The 22,241-nt window shown below is 38.2% G+C and overlaps 1 protein-coding gene across 1 annotated transcript in view; it reads right to left on the bottom strand.

The window, feature by feature from the left end:
* Positions 1–21,658, bottom strand: part of LOC132197637 (transcriptional repressor scratch 2-like) — a 46,732-nt gene extending 25,074 nt beyond the window's left edge. Inside the window, exons 1-2 of the mRNA XM_059621037.1 lie at positions 21,615–21,658; positions 20,911–21,220 (exon numbers count right to left, since the gene is read on the bottom strand). Of these exons, the coding sequence (XP_059477020.1) occupies positions 20,911–21,097 (187 nt within the window). The 5' untranslated portion in view covers positions 21,098–21,220; positions 21,615–21,658. The remainder of the gene's footprint in view (positions 1–20,910; positions 21,221–21,614) is intronic.
* Between the last annotated feature and the right edge of the window lie 583 nt (positions 21,659–22,241).

Here is a 22,241-nt window from a genome sequence, read left to right as displayed (position 1 = left end):
CAACAATGAAACGTGTTATTAGCCAATCAGAAGCGGTACCAGTTTTAAAGTACCGCTTCTGATTGGCCCTCAAACAATGAAAATTGATTTCATTGTTGCATTGGGCCCCCACTGATGTGAACTTGGTATGAAAATCAATATTTAACTAAAATTACACTTTTATGCTCTGAATTTGTCTAATTCAATCAAATTAAAAATTAAAAAAATTTATTCATTTATTTATGTTACAACGCGAATACAGTTTATGATTTAAAGGCATGCCCCTCTTACTTTTAAAAATAATTTTCACTCTGACAACTGTCGAATCAGAGCGTTGTCGTCTCACGTGCAGACTTCTCAACTTGCACGTTGCTTTTTTGAAATCCAACGCCTTCCTCCGCCTCTATAGCTGCCATATATTAAGCGTTTCAAAGTTACGTAACAAAATCCTTAAGAATTTAAGCGGATTTGGTGGAAACACCTGAGGAATGACAGCCGAGGTAGCAAGCAGCCGCGACGCGTCGCTGCCGTAGTAGTCGAGTTTCGCAAAGTGTCATATTTGAGTGAGAGACGTTTTGAAGCCCCGCAATGCAAATTCATCCGCGTGTGTAATAATAACTCGGCGTGTGTGTAGGCGCGCGCTGTAAGCACTAGGATTAAGGACGGATTGGGGCCAAAATTCAGCCAAACTCTGACGAATTCGGTTGAAAATTACAGCGACAATGTTTTCTACACATGACACACTTGAAACCTTCACTTTTTTATTAATAAAAAAAAAAAAAAATTAATGAATTATAATTAATTTTAAATTATACTTTTCAAATTTAGATTATACATTTTTCCTAATATTGTGTATATTACGGTGTATTGTGAGTTCTTCAAATCAAGGTTATAAAATTAATGTCTGAATAATTTTCTAAAATGTCAAAGAAACAAAATGAAGGGAAACTTTTCAATAATGGAGTGCTTTAACCTAATAATTTTTTTCCAAACTGACAAACAAGAGCCTCAAAAGCTTCCTCCTCATTAATCTCAACGTTTTAAAGGAAAGCCTTTGTGAAAATCTGAAAATAATCTCGACAGAAACGTGATTTGTAAAAAAGGAAATTGTCAATGTCAGAGTGCTCTTAACTCTTATACGGAGAATTCAATTACAGTAGCTCTCTCACTAAAAAAAAAATTCTGTAGAAAAAGGTGCGCTTGCATACATTAAAATTTCTCTTGTGGAACTTAACTTCCTTTTTTTCTTTATGACGAGAGTAGAGTCGACGCAAAAAAGGAATAAATGAAAAGAGAGGAAAACGTTGCGAGCCAAAAGGAAGCCGTAGAGAAGTATAAAAGCGGCGCAGCCAAAGCGTTTTCAGCAGCCAGAGACGTACCCCCCGCTTTGCTGCGAATTCCACCCCCCTTGACACTGCTGGTGGTGGTGTGTTCTAACACGTGGAATGGCACAACCTGTCGCAGTTCAAAGGCAAACAAACGCAGCACACCACGTTATTCACATGTCATCGCACTACTCTTTCAAATTATTTCCGCGCTCAACTTTCCGGATCGGAAAAATATAATTGCACCCGCCTTTGATCTTTTTTATTAGCGCCGTGTGGCGGAGATGTAATTAAAATTGCTAATTAAAAGCCTAAAACGGAGCAGATTCTGTAACGAGCTCTTTGTCGGGCGAAAAGATCACAGTCCTCCCACACTCTGATTATTTTTTTTAATTTGCGTCTGGTAAATAATTTACGCTCGCGCAAACGGTCGACCTTTAACATTTATAACAAACTCTTTGACGCCGGCGTGTCAGTCAACTAATTTTTTTTCAGCTGGCAATTATCACGACGACTAATGGTTGCGTATGTACTGTGCGAATTATTCGGGTATGATGCCGCGTTTAATGAGATTTGGTGGGTGAAACCGACGTTGCGAAAAGCTGCGTGTCACTTCGAGAAGCGACAACCGTTCCACTATGTTAAATTCAATTTTCAGGCTCGCGGCGCATTTAATTAATTTTTCGAAGTTTTAATTGGTTAATTTTAATTAAAAACGGCGCGGGTCTAGAAACAACACACGCCAAGTCAGCAAACTATGCATGACGTCACGCGGGAAACATCGCGGCGTGTATAAATCCCCCTTGCGTTGGGGAAGCGAAGAAGAAGCGGTGGTGGCACCCCCTTTACAACTACTGCTGCTTCAATGCGACGTTTCTCTCCTCGGACAGGGGGCTCTCGTGCGGATACTTTGGCCCAAGGCTTGATCTCGCAGCCATTCTGATAGCGCTCAAGTTTTATGGATAAGAGTGGGATTTTCCCCTTCTTTTGCCGGCAAGACACGCAGCCAAACTTTTTACAGCCCGTATATATATTCCGCGTACTGCCGGCGATTTTCCGCAGAACTTCGAAAGGCCCATTTCTGAGTTTTATCTCCGCCATTACTAGTCCGACTACACGCCGTAATTATGCTCAAAATTAGAAAAGAGAGACGCGCACAAATGCTTTAAAACAATTACACAAGACCCCTCCGGAGAGTGACGTAAATTTTACACAAATTACATCTCCGTCTTCTCTATCAACATAAATTCCGTCTTAAAAAGACCATGAATTTTGTTCGCTGTCGTGCAGAAGTTCATTTGGGTCCAACCTGTTTTTATTTTCGCCCCCACTCCACAGGTGCTACCCCCGAGAGCAGTCCTGTTGCGACCCACCTTGGAATATACACCACCAAACTTTAACCCTCGTCGTATTGGCACTGCTGCCGCCTCTTCCGCATTTTAGTACTGTACTGCGCAAAATTTCCAAACTCGGCAGAGAAAGCGGCGGGAGACGATCGGCACGCTGTTTTTCAAGCGAGATCTTTCTCTCCGCCGCCGCCGTCCTGCATGCAGCAACTCTGCCAATTTCTCCTCCAACTTTTCTTCTTCTTCTTCTTCTTCCTTCAAACTTGGCAAAATTGTTATTCCCAATACACGCGCCGCACAAAAGATCTTTCAAACTTTACAGAGATCTTGGGGAATTTATGAATGCGCCATAATGATTTGTATGTATGGATTTATTTCCTTTTTTTTCGCCCCCTGAGTGAGAGGAATGGCAACGAGAGAGAAATTTGCACAAGCTGTAAGTTGTGTGTGCAAGAAAAAAGAAAGAGAGAAGCAGCCGTGTTGTGTAACGAGCATCTTGGGGCCTTTGTAGTGTCTTGGGAGAGCGCCTTATTTCTTTAAATTATGCAACCTGCCCGTGAGATGTAACCGGCGGGTTGCAGACTCAGCGCATCATGCACCTCGTGCATCTCACTTTAAACCCTCCGGTTAACAATATTATGCGGTTTTCAATTCGCCTCAGTGTGTGCATGGAGGTGACGTCGTTATATCTTTTCTCACGAGAAAAAGTGCAATGCTTTAATCTTGTATGGAATATTATACACGGTACTTTTCTCGTCATTGACGTCTTGATAAATAATTTACTGGATGGGATAGAACCGCGATATTTAATTTATCTAATGATTTAAAAAAAGGAAATAGTTTATTATATATTAATACTATTAAAAATTTATAATGCGAAATAAAATGTGCTTAGCATTATATATTTTTAAGGAGTTTATTTATTTTATACGATTAATAAAAAAAAGTTAAATTAAATGTTATTTTTTTTTATTTTAATAAAATGTTTAATTTTAATATTACAAATAAAAAATTATAATTAAATACAATTTTTAAATTGCCTGCAAGCAGCACGGTACCTGAGATTACATTTTTAAAAATTGAACATGAAACTTTGATTGGTTTCCGGTCAGATGTAAATTAATACTGTATTGCATTATAATGTTTATTACATATATTAAATAACATAAAGACTAAAGAAATACATTTGATTTAAGATTTAAGAAGAATACAACATAATTTGTAAAGCAATTATCTTTTAATTTTTATGAGATTGTAAAGGAACTAAATGTTAGTGCCATTTTTTTCTTTCTTTTTTTTGTCATATATAAAAATTAAATTAATTTAATTTTAGACCCTTCATGTTCCCAATGTAGGTGCAAAAATAATCAACGAATATTCGTCATTGTAGAAAATTAATAACTACGCGCTGATGAACGCGTTCCCCGAGCTCGCTTTGAAAACGTTGATTTAATTGCTTGATAAAAAGTTGAACAACGCTGACGGGAAACTATGCTCATGTGAGTCGAGCCTTTTATTTGTTCCGTGCGCGAGGAAGTTAGTCCGTTGTGACGCGCGAGAGATAATTACTACATTATGACGTACTATAAAAGTGGCACGCTTTATTATAAAATATTAAAGTTTTTGCGTGGAAAAAGAGGAGAGGGTGTGAAAAACGGCGGGTGCTAAAAAGTTGGGCTCTCCACAAAAGAGCAGCACGCGAGTCGGCGGCGGTAATGAGCGTCAGGATCGAGGTTAATTAGGGCAAAAACACTCAGGCAAAAGTGCGTCCTAATTATATACGACTACTTTCTTCAAAAGTTGGTACCTCACGTGCGAGAAGGAGGAAAAAAACTAAATAATATCATTACACAGCTCCAGGCTGGGTTTCTTATATGCTTTATTCGATTCCGAGGAAGAATTGCAAAAGTTGGAGAGAGACGTGCCCGCAGATTGCTGTAATGGCCGCAGTTAGAGACGCTGAATAAGAGCCCCGGCACTTTAGATTTCAGCTCCCGCCCCGGCGGAAACTGTTTTGCTTTTGACGCACGAACAAAAAGCAAGCACCCTTTCATTAGCAGATGATTTATTTAATGGCCGCCTGACACACTCTCAAGAGTGACAAATTCTGACTGTTGCGAATATTAATGGACACACGTTTTCTCTCTCGCACTCTCGGTTAGAGAGCGGCACCGGCTGGCCCTGGTGCAAGAAAAAAAATTGGCGAGAATCGTCTGTACGCACAGAGCGGCCATTTCGTCCTCTCTCTCTTTCGGCCACGCTTGTCAGCGGCGTGCGAGAAACTAATCGCCGTCACACGCACGCGAGTTTTTAAATTAAGAAGGGAAGGCAGAGGTCCGTGAGAGGACATTTTTCACCGGATAGCATTCATTCTTCGCGCCCGCCGAGTGCGCGCAGTGAAATGTGGAGGTGGAGAGTAAAAAATTGACCATGAAGATGTTTGAAAAAAGCACGGTCGAGGTTTCTATAAAAGAAAAAAGGAACCAAATCAATCAATATTAAATTAATAAGTGAAGGGATGCAAAAAGAAGCTGATCGAAATGCTAGTTCTTCTGAATTCACTCTTAATAATTATTGACTCCAATACTAACAGTAAATTAGCTTCTTTTTATAAAAAGGAGTAAAATAATTATTTTTGGTTAATACATAAAGCGCATTGATATTTTGATAATCAATATATCAAGAAGAATCAAAATTGTTTTATTCTTTCAAATAAAAAGCCAAGCTTCTTGAAAATATCTTATTTAAGGAAAGTATGGTTAAACGAGTACATCAACTGTTTATATTTATTTGTTACAAGTGCGAAATAAAAAAAAACTGTTATTATTAACTGTAATAAGTTAAAATATTTTCATTAAATAAAATTTGACTTACGCAGAAATAAAAAATTTAAATAAATATAAATAATGATCTGAAATGTAATTTTCCTAAATAAATTATAAATTAGATTTTAATTTACTAATTTAGATATCTGTAAAGAATATTATTAGTTTAATACCAATAGTTTTATTAATAAAATTGAACGTGCCTGCAATTAATAAAAGAATCTATTCCCTAAATAAATAAGTTTATTGATCTTTTATATCAACAGGAAGCACTTCAAATAATTCAAAATTTAAAGTATTATATCTCCCAACCTTTTGTTTATTTTTCCTTGAAGATTGAAGTTTATTGGTGATAACGACTTGACAAACGATAAAGATTTCATGCCTGGCAATTTTTATGTGCGCGCAATATCCGACGATAAAATCAAGTAATCCCTTTGCAAATCCCGCACTAATGAGCACGAATCTGGCGCCTCGGGGGGCCGGCTTGCGGAGAAGAGGACACTACTAATTAAACAGGTAGGCAAACAAAGCTCATTTGGGTCTTGGTCCCTTTGTGGGGCGACCACCCTGGTGCGAGAAGCACCGCCGGCCCTGCGGCTTCTCGTTGGCTCTCGGCAGCTAACGCCCTTGCCCGTCGCGCCTCCAACGTCACCCTCTGCTGGAAAAAGCGGCCACGTCAACATTTTTATTGCCGCCCGCTATCTAGCTGCTTACTTCCACCCTTTCAACTTATACTGCCGCCGTTGCCACCGCGCGCAGTTCCGTGCTAAATTAACCTGGCGATGTTGAAATAAGCTCCCAGCAGCACCAGCGGTGACCCAAGTAGCTTACTGAGTGAGAAAGATGCGCCCCTTTTGAATATACACGTGCAAGCAAAAACGTAAGCGGCAAGCCAGGTTTTGTTTCTTCCTATTTAATTTTTTACCGCCACCTCTGGTTTCTCCATTGACGCGTTTATTGCAACCCTTTGATTATCAGCGTTGACCATACTTCAAAGACAAAATTTTTAGTCCGTTATTTTCCTATGTGTAAAATTTCAGTTAACTTATCTTGCTAAATCATTCATATTTTTATTTTTACCACAATTGGTTGCGTGTAATTTATCTTTTTTTTTGTGTTTGAACACTTTGAATATATTTATTTCATTTTGATTGACATATAATACTTAATCATTTTTCTGGTCAACTTAATCAGAGACGTTTTGGAGCCTTAAAAGCTGTTTTCACAATGTGAAGATAACCTAATGGTATGAAGAATGGATATAAAATTTTAATGTTATAAAAATATAATAAAGTTTATATACAAATTACATATTTTAAATTCAATTAATTATAATAACCGTAAAATTATGTCAATATTTTCTTAAATAGTTAAAATACAAAAAAAAATAGCGTGGTTAATAAAATATTAATTTATTACTTATTTATGTTTATAAATTGTTATATAAAAATCTTTTTTTTTAACAAATTTTAACTTCTTCCCTAATAATTTTTTACTTCTAAAAACAGGATGGATTTAAATAAGATTTCCACTCCAGAGTACAAAAAAAAAACTATCGTTTTTTTATCTAATTAAAGTAAAATGGAAGTTAAATTAAACCTGAATACAGCCGTTCTAGATTTTAAACAAGGTTAAAACGTAAATCCTGACTTATTTAATTTTTTGTTGTACTGAGCGGGTTTCGTATTATTTCAAAACAAGATATATTAATATAATTTCGTCTTAGAATTGTCAAGAACTCAATATGAAAGCAATCCATGATTATTAAATTTCCTCTCAGTAGGCTTACTTGCTTGAGGACGTTCACATATAAAATACATATCCATAGTAATGCGTCGTACTCGCGAAAGAGTATAAGCCAGAAAGGAGCAAATAATACACTTTTATTACAAAAAGGAGCTGCGCTGTATTATTAGCTGATATAATATCCATCCACTCGTTGGCCGCGCTTCCTTTGATGTTGCTACTCTTCCTTTCTTATCTCTCAAGTTGCGCTCTCTCTCTCTTGCAAACTTTATTACAGTTCCGCTTCTGAGATTAATTTCATATAACGAATATTATTATTATTATTATTATTATTTTATATTTGCAGAGCGGAACATGGAGGTATATATACAGAATATAATTGCATTGACCCTTTTGGCTGGAAATCAAGCCGACGATTTACGGCCGGCTTGGAATTGGTCCACTTTTATGGCGGCGATAATGGCGTAATTTGGTGCGGGACCAAACGCCATTGGCCCCGATCCGGCCAAATGATTCATCCGCGCGGCAAGACGAGTGGTGCATACCAACTAGCTACTTTTTCGTCCGTTACTCGCGTAACGAGCATTGTTTGTTTCGCTGCTATCTGGGCCAGACGTATTGTGCACGCCATGTGCATAATATTTGCGAGCATAACGACATTGCATGCACGTCTGGCGCTCATCTGCAGTGACTTTGAAACTGCAGGCCTTGAGGTATACTCTGTGTATGCTCTGGATTTGCGCGCCGATGTGAGTTGTTGCCTGCTGCAGTTCGCTCGATACTTTTACAGGCTATTATGCTCATCCCCGCCACTGCTGCTGGCGCTATTTCGGCGCGAGAGATGCTTTCGTCTGACAGCGGAGAGCTGCCCGGAATGGAAATAATGTCCTTGCTGTCGATTTATTTTCACTAAAATGGGAAGCTCTAACATAAATGATCTATTTTCCTTAGAATCTAAATTCATCATAGAGTAATTTTTATTCTAGACTGCACCACAATTAGAAATGTACAAGCAAAATTAAGAACTCAAAATACACTTTTGCCCCAGATTGAATTGAATTTAAAAAAGTTTTGAAAAGGAAAGTTTGCAAAAATTTTATAAATTGGCAATTCAATTGAAATATATATGATATATTTTACTCTTTCTTTTTAATTTTGCTGAGAATGTTTTAAAAACAATGCTTTCTGATTTCTAGCAAAAAATTGGCAAATCGATGATTGGTCTTGAAAATATTTTTGGCAATCCAATATTATATTTCATATAGCATTCATCTCCAAGATTTAGAGTGATAAAATTATCGATAATTATGTTATGTACTAAATATAATAATATTATTTCTAAATTCTCATTTTTTCCATTTTAATCTAAAAAGATCTCCAAATAAAAAAGATTTATTTTTATGTGTGTTATTTAAAATTCAAATATTAAAATTTACATGCAATTAAAGTGATGAATTTTTAAACGAATAATTAAAAGCTATAAATATTAACAAAGTTTGCCCTTTAAAAGGCAAACTCCAATTTAATTTCCAAAAGAGCTTCTGCGAATTTGCAAATTGCCTCCAATTTTCCATGTAAAACTCTTTTGCGTTGAATTCTCGTGCATGTAAGCATGGCAAAACGAAGCCCCCGCACAACTTTAACGGCACACGAAAAAGAGCTCGGCGCAGAAATTCACGTGACAGTTTTCATCCCGAATTCCGGGCACATACACTTAACAAATATCGCGCGACGCCTGTTTAGAATAATAAAATTGCTCGGCGGTGGCGCGCGTTTTACGATCATTGGAAAATTGGGCCGAGGCGGAAACAACGGCGGCGGCCAATGAATGAGAGCGAATCTCCGTCGCAAGTCTTCCCGTCGATGTGTGGTGGGCGCGGAGATTGATTAAATTTGATAAAGCGCGTGCCGCGTAATAGCGACTAAAGTTGAGATTAAGATTTATTGCCGCAATAAAAATTATATCGTCCGTCCGTAAATCTATATTTTTACGCACGCATCATGAGAGAGAATCCGCAGATATGAAAGAGATTGTAAAACCGGAACAACACACTGTTGTGTGTGTGAAATAAAATAATGCAGCGGGGGAGAAAAACGTGGGCCGGATCAATTACCAACGGGTGTCGTAAAAATATGAACAAAGAAACGCACAGTGAGATGTGTGCAATTTTTTTTTATCGTGCGGTTGCCATTATTGTATACGTTAGTACTTCCATGTGCTGCTCTTTATGAAAGTTGTATATCGCGTGCCGTGTCGTTATTCTGCAGCCACCAGCCTTAATAATATCAAATCCACGCGCAGGCATTAAAATACGTTTGTGTCCGCACTAAATTTGATCACCTCGCCGAGATCCGGTGCAAGATGTCGAGGCCTCTGTGTTTAATTAAATTTGGCAACACTACACACTAATGCGCCCAGATAAATGGCTGTGTGCGGTCGTGTTAGAGGATCCGCTGCCAGAGAGTCATACATAGCGTTAAAAGTTAATGACTAAAACTGCTAAGGCCACATAGAGCATTGCTGACAAGGACTAAATTTATAGAAACTATTATAGAAACTTTGGTGTAATGAATAATTTGAGGACTTGTTTTATATCATTCAAATGTGCAGAACGTAATCATATACTTAAAAAAAATTATTTTAAAAATTTGCAAAGTTTGCTAAATAAAATTTTGAGATACACGAAATATGGCATCAATAACGTACCTTCTATAGTTAGTCAACTTTTGAATACGTTTTACCAGCATCTCAGAGTTTATAGGAAAATTATCCTCAGCTATTCCTACCACCTCTGTTCAAAAAAATGCGTGAAAGGATCTTATACATATTTATTTATAAATTTCCCTCATTGTTTAGTGTTTAAACACAGTATCTTAATTTAACTAAGTACATATTATGCTACCAAAAAAATACAAAATTTTCACTTTTTTAGTTTAATTTTTTTATTTCAAATTATTTTGCCAATATATAATATTTTTATTTGCATTTTTTTTCTTTTCAAAGTGCATTTCGACGCCTCTTGAGCACTCCCAAGCAACTGGAGTAGCAAGGTAAGGACTTTTTTTCATCTATTTTGGCTTGTCAACGGCGTTCTTCATGTGTGAAATCATAACGCAAAAGCCGTAAATCTGATCTGGCTGAACGCGTCTCTCCTCTCTCGTGACGTCAAAGGAAATAGGATGCATCATTTAGAGGGCGATTTCAAATTAAAGGCACGTATATGAGACTGAATTTCACTCCTGATTACAGACGCGCACGGTATATAAGATGTGTAAGCAAAATCAATCTGAGAAAGCGACGCGAGCTTGCTTGACGAATTAATTAAGCGTGCAGATGTACGTGTGCGTTTAATTAATCCACCTTGTCGCTCGCTAGAGAGGTGAATTTTTTATTGCAAAGCACTAACTAAACTAGATCGACTTCAAAGCAAAATCCGCCAACATCAAACAGAGATGGGAAAAGCGGCAACAATGGCGGCAGTTTCGCACTTTTTTCCTATTTCTCAGCGCAAAAAGGAAGAACTTAAGTTTGTTTAACTCTGGAGAGCAGTTATTGATGAGAGCGGCTGATTTTTTTCTCCCGTATCTCTGGCGCACAAAAGAAGACACGTGTTTGCGTTCTCATCCGTTTTCCGTGCACGGCATTTATCAACGCGGCTCTGTGCGTTTTCGTTCAAAATGGTTCGCATGAGCAATGAAATTAGCCCCCAGATAAAACTTCCCGGTGGCGTATTTTCGTATTTTTGATTGTTACCATGGAGATTTTGCATGCATGGCTTCTTGCACGCCGACGGAAAAGTGGCTTTGTCGGTCTTTGACTGAATGCCAGCCGCCCTTTGATCGGCAAAAAATTGCCGCCGCAGTCTTGCGGAAAAATTCCACCGGTCAATATTTCGGCTGCTGCGGCCCACCTGGATATTCTTTTCCGTTTGATGTTAATCTCCCTCTTCCTCTTCGCTTGCAGGCGTACACATTTCATTATTTTCCTTGTTCGTCCACTTCAGGATTGTAAAATGCGGCGAACAGATTATATCAAAAAGGTATACATTTGCTTGTAAAAAGGGGAATGTTTATTCAAAAGAGATTTGGTTTTACTGTTTGCTTTTATGAACCGTCAGCAAAGCTTTTCTTCGCAAGAAAAGTTAATAATTACTAGGAACTTTTAACGATGATTTTAATTCAGATAAATAGGAGTGTTTTCAGTATGCAATAAAATTCTGTTTTTTATTTAAATTAGTTGCTCAACAACTGACACCTTGTCTGCGATCCGATGAAAATTAGGATAATTTTTTGCACTTGATTTAAAAATATTATGTGACATTGCAAATGACAAAGGTGTTTCAGTTCTGATAATAAAACATAACTACAGCTTTTTTTGGTGCAAGCAAGAATTAAGATATTTAAAGAATAAAAAAAAAAACATTTTTAAAACAATAAGACAAAATGTATTTTTAATATTATTCAATAAAACTTTTAGTACAATAATGTTATTTACTTTGATGTCTTTTAATTTTTTTTTAATGAGTTCAATGTATTATTAAATTTTTTTATTTTTTTTCCCTTAATTTAGATACATTATTGAAGAATGCACCAAGAACTTACAGAGGATTATATAATCTGTATGCATTAAATAGAGACAATAAAATAAATAAAAACGATGTAGCTCCTTAATTATCCAAAGAAATTACTATTCCATGGGTCTCTGTTGCGAGTTATTTTAAGAAACAAATATCAATGATTAAAATTATAAATTACATCCTTTCAAAATTAAAAAAGCTTTTGCTTCTACCAACCTGTATTTTGGTTTGAAGCAAGAGCATTCAATTGAGGGACGTTCCTTTTGAAAACACAAATTAATTCTCAAATCGACTTTCCTCGTGCATTGTTAAGGGAACATTTTTCAAAGTGATTGGCAGTTCCGATTCAGAATCAGGCACGCGGAAAGGAATTTTCGGCCGCAAACAGGTGGCAAAACATTTGGGAATTTTCACGGCAACGGCGGAATTATCCTCGGCGGCATTGAGTGCCTGCAGCGCGCAATAAAGGACCGACGAAAGTGAAATTCGCAGCGCTCGCTTTTCTCCACGTGAGCGCGCGAGAGAGAGACAGAGCTAGGGCAGCGTGAATAATAAATAAATGACGCTTTATTTTGCTTCCTGTGCGAATGTCAGGTGTTCGTATTTACACGCACCCGGCGCGAACAATGGCGCGCCGAGGAAGGCACCGACTGCCAGATGAAAAGAACTCGATATAATAGACAAGTGGCAGTCACCAGCGCAAACAAAAGAGCAAAATTTATTGATCTTTTTATACTGCAACAAAGAAACGCGCACGGCCGTAAAAAAACTAACATTGCATGCGCTTGGAGGGCACGTGAAAAAAAATAACAGCCGAGAGGTATTATCATCGGTGCTGAAAGAAGAGGGCTGCTCTCATAAAAGAAAGAGGATTTATTCGCGAAAATCTGAGTCAGTCAGGAGGGGCCGATAAATTTTCAACGAGCTCCAAATTGGAATTTCGTGGCCCCACCGGTCAGATTTTGAATGCCAAAAGGCATTCCATTATTTATTATGGTTCCGGTAAATGCAGCAGAGTTGATTGTTCGATATCATCTCCTCTCTCTTTCAACATAATGGGCCCCGATTTCAATTCCAATTAATTTCCCTCTCACCGACGCGCCCGCCGTCTCTTTGTTTGCTCTCCTGTGCACGCAATTGATGCGACGGAGTGGGTGCTTAATGAAAGCCCTCGCTGTTCCGATTTTTAATTTCGTGCCACCGGAAATTGATAACCTGATTGCTCAAAATTGGTGTTTGAAGAAAGAAGGAAATTCCTTTTCAAATATGCCTGTTCTCAACAATGATGGCAATGTGGACTCATTTATTAAAAAAAGATTTATCACTTTTTTTTTTTTTATAAAATTCCACGAGCATTATATTTTTATCCAGAAATATTCAACAATATTTCCTACAAAAATAAAATATATATTCGATTATTCATCAAGAAATTAGCCTGCGTAGAAAGTTAGATATGAATACAAAATTCACAAGTTTTCCTTTTCCCTGATTTAATAAAAAGCCCTGAGAGAGGTCAAGTTTTTTTTATGTTAATTTTTTGAAAATTTACATAATATCTTGGGAATTATTTTATGTAATTTTGCCGGAAAATTAAAATGTTTATTGAAATTTATTGATCAAAATTTGCAAACTGTTGAATTTTAAAAATCAATTTGGAAACATGAAAAAAATTCTCTATTGGTCCTTGTTAATGCCTGTAAATACTTTTTTAATTGATATTTTTTTGCTATAATCTCAAATGAAAACTTTTGATTTATTGGAAATCCTCATTATAAAAGCCACTTGTTGCAAAACAAGAACAGATACATTTCAATAAAGTCTGGTTTTGTTTGTACATTTCAACACATTCATTTCATGATACGCCCTTTGAGACGCAACTTTTGAAAATAATTTCACGCAGAGCTGAACTTTCCTCCTCTTTTTGTGCCGGCGCCTAGAGCTATTGAAAGCAATCTTTTGATATTACAGATTGCTGGAAAAAGAACGAAAGAGGAAATTGTGCATTAGTTGTCAGGCAGAAAGAGAGAAAACGTTTTGTTTTCCGAGCAAGCAAAGAGAGAGGCGGTGGTGCTGCGATTGTATTTTAAACGGTTTCTCTCTTTGTCCGTTTCGCCCTGGCTCTGCCACTGTTTTTTGCCCACGATTTCCCAACTTTTGTGTGCGCGACGCACAAAGAAACCTGTTGATCATAAATATACAATCAGTCATGCAGAAAATATATATAGAAATCCATCTCTCGCCCACGCTCGCTCTCTCGGGCGCGCTCAACTTTTAGATTAAACTTTCGAAAGCCCTCGCCAAATAAAAATGCGAACGTGCCGCCCGCGAAGAGAGCTTGATACGTTATTGATCTGGCGAAAAAATTTAAGCCTCCCTTCCATCCTCCTATCTGCTTGCCAGCAGTGGTAATATTTTTGCATCAATTTCATCATCAGAGAGCACGAGACGGAAAGAGAATGAAAAAGAGAAGAGCAGCTCGCGCGTATCTTTTTGCCGTTTTCTTAATGCCTCGGAAATAATTTAATAACTCGGCTGGAAACTTTGGAATTTGTGCGTACGTCTCTCTCCCCTTGTTTTTCTCTCAAGATATCACACTGGGGTGCTTGATTTTTTTCTAATAAAATTCTTTGCCCAGATTTGATTTAATTTTAGTTCAAATGGGCATCTGAATACTTTCCTATTATATTAATGAAAAAAGCATTTTTTGTTTAAATTTTCTGAAAATTTTGCTTGTCTTGAATAGAATGTTTTAAAGTTAAACTAATGACAGAAACTTTCCAGCACAAATTTTGAATGAATTTTTTTTTTAAAAAGAATTATAAAATCAAAAATTATTTATTTGCTACCAAACAAAATGAATTTGGTAGATAAAGTTATTGTTTTATTAAATATATTATAGTATTTGTTTTGTTAAAAAAAAATCAGAAATTACAATTAAATAATTGTTTTCATTCATTGTTTAAATTTGCTAACTTTTGTAATTTGATTGTTTGTTTTTAATTAAATATGCGCATTATATTGTGTATTATGATCAAAAAATTAATAACATCCATAGAAATTATGATAAAAACTTTTCCCATTTTTTCTTTCCGCTTCGAGTAATAGTGGAAGGCTCGTCGCTCTCATGATTGAAGAGGGCGATTTAATTTGTTTGCGGACGCAATAAAACACGCCTCGGGGCCCTCCAATATGATACGCGGCAGTCATCTTGTCAAACTTTGCATAAGGAGGGTGAAATATTTCTCTCGTGCGGCACAATCGTGAAGGGCCACTCGAAAAGATTCTCGTCTTTGAACGGGGCAACTCGGTGCTCTCATCACCAATTACGAGCGCACTTCCAAATCTGAATAAGAAATGCATAGAATTGAAGCAAGCGGCCCTTGACGAATCCCGTCCGTTATTATCAAAGAAGAAGTGTGCGTTTTTTTCATATACAAAAAATTTTCAAATTGGCTCGAGACAGGCGCGAGTGTGGCTTGGAAAGCAGCGCTCAAATTAGTCCCAGTGCGGATTTGCGAGTGTCACGTGACGCGAATTCGGGCTGCCTTATTTTGCATTACAATTTTTATCTCATCGCTTTTTGCATGGGGAATAACAAAGAGAAAGGGCGCCAGCCATGACTGTGGAGCGGCACACAATGTAGCATACGGCCCGAGCTCATTATTTTTTATTTAAAAAGGAAAGTCAACTAGTGCCGCGCTGAATATCCGGCACATTCTCATTAGTGCTGGCTGGCGCTGGATGTTTAGCGCAAATATTCAGCACACACTCACACCCGTCTTCATCAGGGCAGGCATTGTGTGCCTGCGATTATTACACGCACTGTGAAATCTTGGCTCGAGCGTCACACACTGCAGCGCACGCACGTCGAGAGGGCCAACAACATAATTCCATAATTAAGTAAATTGCACGCTGGACGGACGGACGGACGTGCGCAAAAGGCTCCACTCTCGTCTGATTAGTCTTTCTGGAAATTGTTTTATGTAATTGCGGTGCGCCCTTTTCCTGGTACGCGCTCTGAGCTTTTTCTGCCCTCCACCAACTGGCAATAATTATTTCCTTACCTCCACTTTAGCTCTAGTTGTCTCAAATTATCAAGTAGGTATAAAATAATCTCTTTAATATGAAAGCAGAGAATAATATTTTTTTTCTAATACCTAATCATCAAAAAACAAAACTGGAGAGAAAAAGTTTTGATGATTTTTCATCCAAAGGCAGCGAAACAAATTTAAAAATAATTCACTTTAAGCGTTCAATTTATTTGAACACTTTTATAACAAGAGAAATTAGATTTGTAATTGTCAATTGATCTTGGGTGATATTAGAGGAAAATTATTTATTTTACAATAACGTTCAGAACCAAGATAATCGGAATATAGATTTATTTATAATTAACCATGCAATATAATTATAAAAATGTTGTTATATGTATACTAAGAAAAGAAAGAACTGGTTAAAAAAATTATACAAATGATATAAAATAATAAATTTTAAAAATCAAAAGCGCAATAATAAAACAATTTACTTTTTAAAGAAAAAGATATATTAATAAAATAAACCTGCTAAATAATATTTTTTATTTATAAAATAAAAAAACAGGCTGTTTGTTTCATGTTTCTTGGAGAAGTAAACAACGTTTATTTTATAACTGAAAACAAGTGAAATTTTTTCAATATCTTAAATAGTTTTTAAACAATCTTCATTCTTCAAATCTCCAGTAGCAAAAAGTTAAACAAAAAAGTTATTTCATATGAAATGAGGCAAGGCAATCAAATTGTGACACGTTAATATACATCAAAACTGTTGTGTTTGGAATAAACTTTACAGATTTATTTTTATATTGTTTTCCTCTTGCTGGAACCCGCAGGAAATAGCCCTTCGAATGAAAATTATAGCTGCGAAAAAAGGCGCGGGTCGATATTCTCCGCCACCGTTTATATGACACCTCCACAAATAAACCCAAAACGGAACCCTCCAAACTTTCCACGCCGGCAAACAAAGCTAAGCCTGAAAAACGCGGCGCGCTCTTTCGTTTGCGCGTGGGAGGGTGGAAATCAATTAATAATCAAATCAAGTGTTAATGGAGTTGCGCCGCCGCCGCAGCGTCGCCGGCAATTCGGGTGCGCGAAAACAAAATATCGGCGCAGACCTAGAACAGCCGAGTTTAATATATATGAAATGTTTTTTCAGCCGTTCGCTTTCTCGAATGCGCGACCCTCTCTTTCTTTTTTCTCACATGTTTTATAGAGCGGCGGCGGCACAGCATGCAGTTGAGGCTGATATGTGACATGGTCTAAATATTTCACAAGAAGGCCGAAAAAAGAAGACGACGAGATGTGTTGGTTGGCTGCTCGGCAGTAAATATATTCCCTGCTCCTCTTTTCCTTGCTTGCTTGCATGTTCTATTTAATACAAAATGGCGCCTGCAAAACACACACACACACATACTAGCTCGCTCGCTTGCTTTTCCGGCCGTAGTAAATCACCCTCTCGGAATGCGGCCTCCTCGAATGCAGATAGCTGCTTTCACCAGATTAGACCCTGGATATATCCGAACTCAAGAGAGAGAGAGAAGCGCTTGAGAAAAATACGCTTGGTTAACAGGTGTGCCCGGAAAATGCGAATTTCTCCGTCTGGCAAACACTCCGCAGTGGATTCCTACGACACTAACCGCGCGGATCCGTTTCCTTCTGAGAAGAATGAAAACCGAACAGTTTTCCATAAGCAATCGCAAACTTTTACATAGGTCAACAGGTTTCTGTTTTTGTCAACACCTCACAACTTCAAAGAAATGTAAGGGCGGAAAACTTTTTTTTATAAATAAATTCAAATAAACTTAATGATTAAAAACATTTTCCCATTCCGAGAAATTGATCAAATTTTAGTTTATATGATTTTATAATTTTTCTAGGTCTTAATATTGAAGTATTTATTTCCCAAATCAATTTAAGTAAATTGTTGAAAAAAAAAATAATAAAAATTTGAACTAAATTTAATGAATGGCACCCTTATTCAACGGAATTCATATCAAAATAACAAAAGAAATCGTCGTTGAAATCACTATGAACGTTTTATATTATAGCAGATGAGATAAAGTCCTTGAATTAAAACAATTGTAATTTTTTTTTGCAATTACAGCAAGTTCTTTAACCATTGGCCAGCAGCGGGTGCAATTACGAACATTATACTGGGCAGGTCTGCCATATCTAGGTGCGATGATCACTCAAGTTATGACAAAAAAGCCATTTATATACCGGCCCAACATGCGACCACTTGCGGATTCCGTGCAGCTTTTCCAGCACGAATGGCTCGGCAGTTTTTCGTGTGTGTATCATTAGCGCCGGGGAAACACACTCGTGAAACAAAACTGCAGCGGCAAAGCGTTGGTGGCGGCAGCGCAAACAGAAATTTAATCACACCTGTATGATTTCTCTCTCCGCATGAAATAACACTTTAATGAGAGTGTGCACCGGGTGGATACGGAGGCATAACGAGTTTCGCACGGAGCGCCGCGATTGCGTTCGATTGTTTGTCATTTGACGCTTTTTAATCGGCCGCTCGCGTTTACAGGCGCCTGACGTTTTTATTGTTAATGTGTTGCCATGAAGCTGACTGCCGATGCGCGGAGTTACGTGTGGGCTTTTTCAATATTATGAAAACTGATAACTTTGATCTTTGGTGAATGTGTGAGCTGCGAGTTATAAAAGCGTTTTCAAATAATGTGTTGTAGTGTAATAGTGATTCATATATATTCACTAAACAGTGAAAGCTTGCAAAAGCTGTGCTAATTAGTTTGAAGAGAACAATAATCAAAAATGAAAAAAATGAAATAATTTATTAGATAAAATTACCATTATTACGGCTTGGTTATTAATATTTTCGAATTATAAATCATTTTAAAAAAAAAATTTAATTTATAATTCAAGTTATTTATAAAATTAGTGCAAAGTTTGCAATTTATTTGTATTGCATTTAAACAAAACCACGTGCCTAAAAATAATTTTGCTACCGCCTTTATAAATTATTTAAAAAAAATTATCTTATTGCAAAAAAAAAAAAAAATATTAAATCGTACATGTTCTGATTATCTCATTAAAAAGGTAAAATAAATTTCATTTTGTATGCTTATGAGGCAATGTATATTAAAATTTGTAAAATATTAATATTATCGTTTGATTCAAAATGGTATTACATGAATGAATCATAAGTTCATGATTCAAAGCACGTTTTGGCACTGCTCATTAAGTATCCGCCGAACATAATCAGATTTGAAGTACTTAACCCCCAATTAAAAGTTTCACCCTCCCGAAGCGAATCTCGACCGATACACAACCGCGCTCGCAATGCTTTTCCATTAGGGTGAGGGACAAGAAGTTGTGCGCGACGGCTCATTATAAGGCGCCAAACTCTTTGCTAAGCCCTTAGGAATCATCAAGTATGCAACCTGCTGGGCACGGACGCGCGGCAAAAAGCCTACGGAAATTCCAAAAAAATATTGAAAGCGAATAATTGGTGGCGGCGCCTCAGTGATTTTGCATAATTTACAAGTATGTCGAATGGGGCGGGTTGCCCGTTTTACGGGCGAATTTATGATCAAGGTGTGCGAGTGGAGCGACGGGTCAAAAGTGTGCAGTGCCGTTTGAATGAGTCATGTCCACCTTTTATGGTAATGATGTAAAGTTCGACCGATGCTCTCCGTAAAAAGCCGACGGCGGCACGAGATGTGTGCCCTCGAGCAGCGAGCGCGCGCTCTCTGCATGCATGCATGTATAATAAAAAGGTCGGTGGGTTGTTATAATGTATGGCGCTGCCAGTGAAAGATATTGATGCAAAGTGGAGGGTCGCTGGCTGGCTCACACTATGGCTGCCTCGCTGATGAGAATACATTAAGCATGCCACACAAAAACTATGCATCATCATGGCAGCAGCGAGTCCGGGAACAAAAAATTATTTAGCAGCGCGCGGCCCTCCCAGAGTTTCGCAGACATGCTCTGCATTCTTGAATGCCTACGCTCTTTAGCATTTCAAATAGTATGCCTTCTTGTTCTCTTACCTAAGAATTTCTTAATATTCAAGCCACAAAAAGAAAAAAATTCAGAGGAATTCCAAAATGATATTTTATGAAAGGTGTCTCACATTTTTCAATATGCTTATATTATTGTCACTCTCTCGAGGGTGCAAAGCCTCAAGAGCTCTTTCGCTTCGTTATCTCTGCATCTCTTTCAGAACGGCCGAAAGCAATCCATAACTCGAGTGGCGCAGCTCGATTGAAATTTTATGTTAATGCTCGGCAATTATAATCCCATTTGCCGACTCAAATAATATTTAGCCGTGTGTGTAGCCCTCGCTAATGACGAGCGTCGCGATGACGTCCAAATTGCCAGAGCACGAAATCAAAGGGCCCTGCTCTCGTCTTGTGAATTTATCGCATGTTGTCGCCCCTCTCTCATAATCAACCCACACACCAAAGCTTCGTGTCAATAAACGACGGCGCGCTTTGCTTGCACGCAAATAAGGAAAGTTTTGAGTTCCAAAATACGTGTCCAACTGAATGCAGTAATTTTTTTTTAATATAACGTATTAAATGAACTATATAAAAAGAACTGTAGGAAAGCATCCTAGCTCAAAAACATAATCTGAAGGTCTTCAAACTTATGGTGACATCACAAACGAGAGAATTATATTTATTTTACTTTTGCTCATTAACATGATAACTAAAATCAAATTTTATAAATAATATAGAAAACAAAAATAGACGAAAATCATCAGAAAACGTTAATAATTTTATTGCAATTACTTAAAACAAAAAATAAAACAATGAAATTTAATTAAATGAAAAAATGTTGCTTTAAATTTTTATTATAAATTACAAGTGTTATAAAATTTATTAATTAACTTAATCTTCTGTACTCATCCTTCTTTTTAATTAGAATGTAATATATAAAATTATAATCAAGTTTGAAAAATTTAGTTTGTATGCTCAAATATTTGGATAACTTAATTATTAGATTTATTCTACACTTTTTCCCCTTTTGCTAAGATCGCAGTTAAGCAGGTATATTTATTTGTATCGATTTTCGCGCGAGATAAAATCAAAAAGTGTACTCACTGTGTTGCGAGGGGGTGACCGAGGTGAGCGGTCGGTAGAAGTGGTGCGTGCTGCTCTCCCCCGAGGGACTTGGGGGCGCGATGCAGCCCTCGGTGGGGCTGACGGGCGCTTGGGGCTCTTGCGGTGTCCAACAGTCGCGGGCCGACGCCTGGTATTTGGGCTTCTTGACCATGTAACAGCGAGGCATGATGAAGGGCGCAACAAGTGCAGTGGCGGGCGGAGTGCGAAGTGCAGCGAGCGGATGTGTCTGAGTGGGTGGCCCACCTGTTGTCCACGGCCCCGACCGAAATCCTCTTCACCAATCGGCACACTGCACACACGCAATCAGTCGGATTAGCCAAGTCGACAAATAAGCGGCCAAAATTTTAATAAAAATAAAAATCTAAAAATCAAAATTTCTTCAGGGTTGAAAAAGAAGGGGAACATCAGTGCCGAATTTTCGATCCGGGGTTGAAACCGCGACGGACAGTTCGGGGGAGAAACTACTGCCACTACTACCGCCGGCGACAGCAGAGAAGAGAAGAGGGTGAGAAGAAGGGAGAAATCGGAACAACTTCGATCTGCCCTCGGCGGGGGTGGAAATCGCCGTTCGGGTGCGGCGAAAATGACGAACGGGCGTCGGCACAACACGGACGTTGAAAATTCGGCACGATTCGGCGGTTTCGGCGGCCAAGGGTGGGTGGATCAGCACTGGCCATACAAACCTGTAAGAAAAAGCACCCCCTGTTTCAGCAAGCAACTCAACTCGCCTGTCTGCGTGCCACACCAGGCCGGCGTCGGATTGTTGGCGTGGAGGGGTTGTTTCTCGGGGGTGGGGGTCGGGGCGCGTGCGCCGCAGGGGTGGCTGCCACCCTTGCCGTGGTGCCGCATGGCCTCAGACTCGCCCCGTCGCGGCACATCGATCTGCAAAGCTGTTGGCAACACCTGTTACCAGTCGGCTGGCGCGGCGAGCCTTCCCCATCGATTTTCCACTTACCCTCCCCTCCGACGACGGGGTACATGCCGTATGCGCCCTATGTGTACATACTACGTGCATTCGAGCCACTTTGGCTTGCAATCATTTTTCAGACTACATGCATGCAATCGCGGCGAATTAAAGGGCAGCGAAACGTGTAATTTAAAGAAGCAGATTTTCTTTCCTCGAGATTGTGTATGTAAAAAAAAAATAAGCCGAGTTTATGCTGCTTTTAATGCGCCTCTAGAGTATTATGCTGCGAGTGGATTCTTATTCAAGAAATTAATTAGCATGGCAAGATTTCTTACAGTGAACGTGAAATGCACTACATTAGCTCCTCCACGCCGTTGCGGTTCAAGGGAGTTGCCGACGCGAA

This window comes from Neocloeon triangulifer, unplaced genomic scaffold, assembly GCF_031216515.1.
Source record: "Neocloeon triangulifer isolate White Clay Creek 2 clone unplaced genomic scaffold, ASM3121651v1 ptg000012l, whole genome shotgun sequence".
Taxonomy (NCBI): Eukaryota; Metazoa; Arthropoda; class Insecta; order Ephemeroptera; family Baetidae; genus Neocloeon; species Neocloeon triangulifer.
This window is presented reverse-complemented; position numbering and strand designations above follow the sequence as displayed.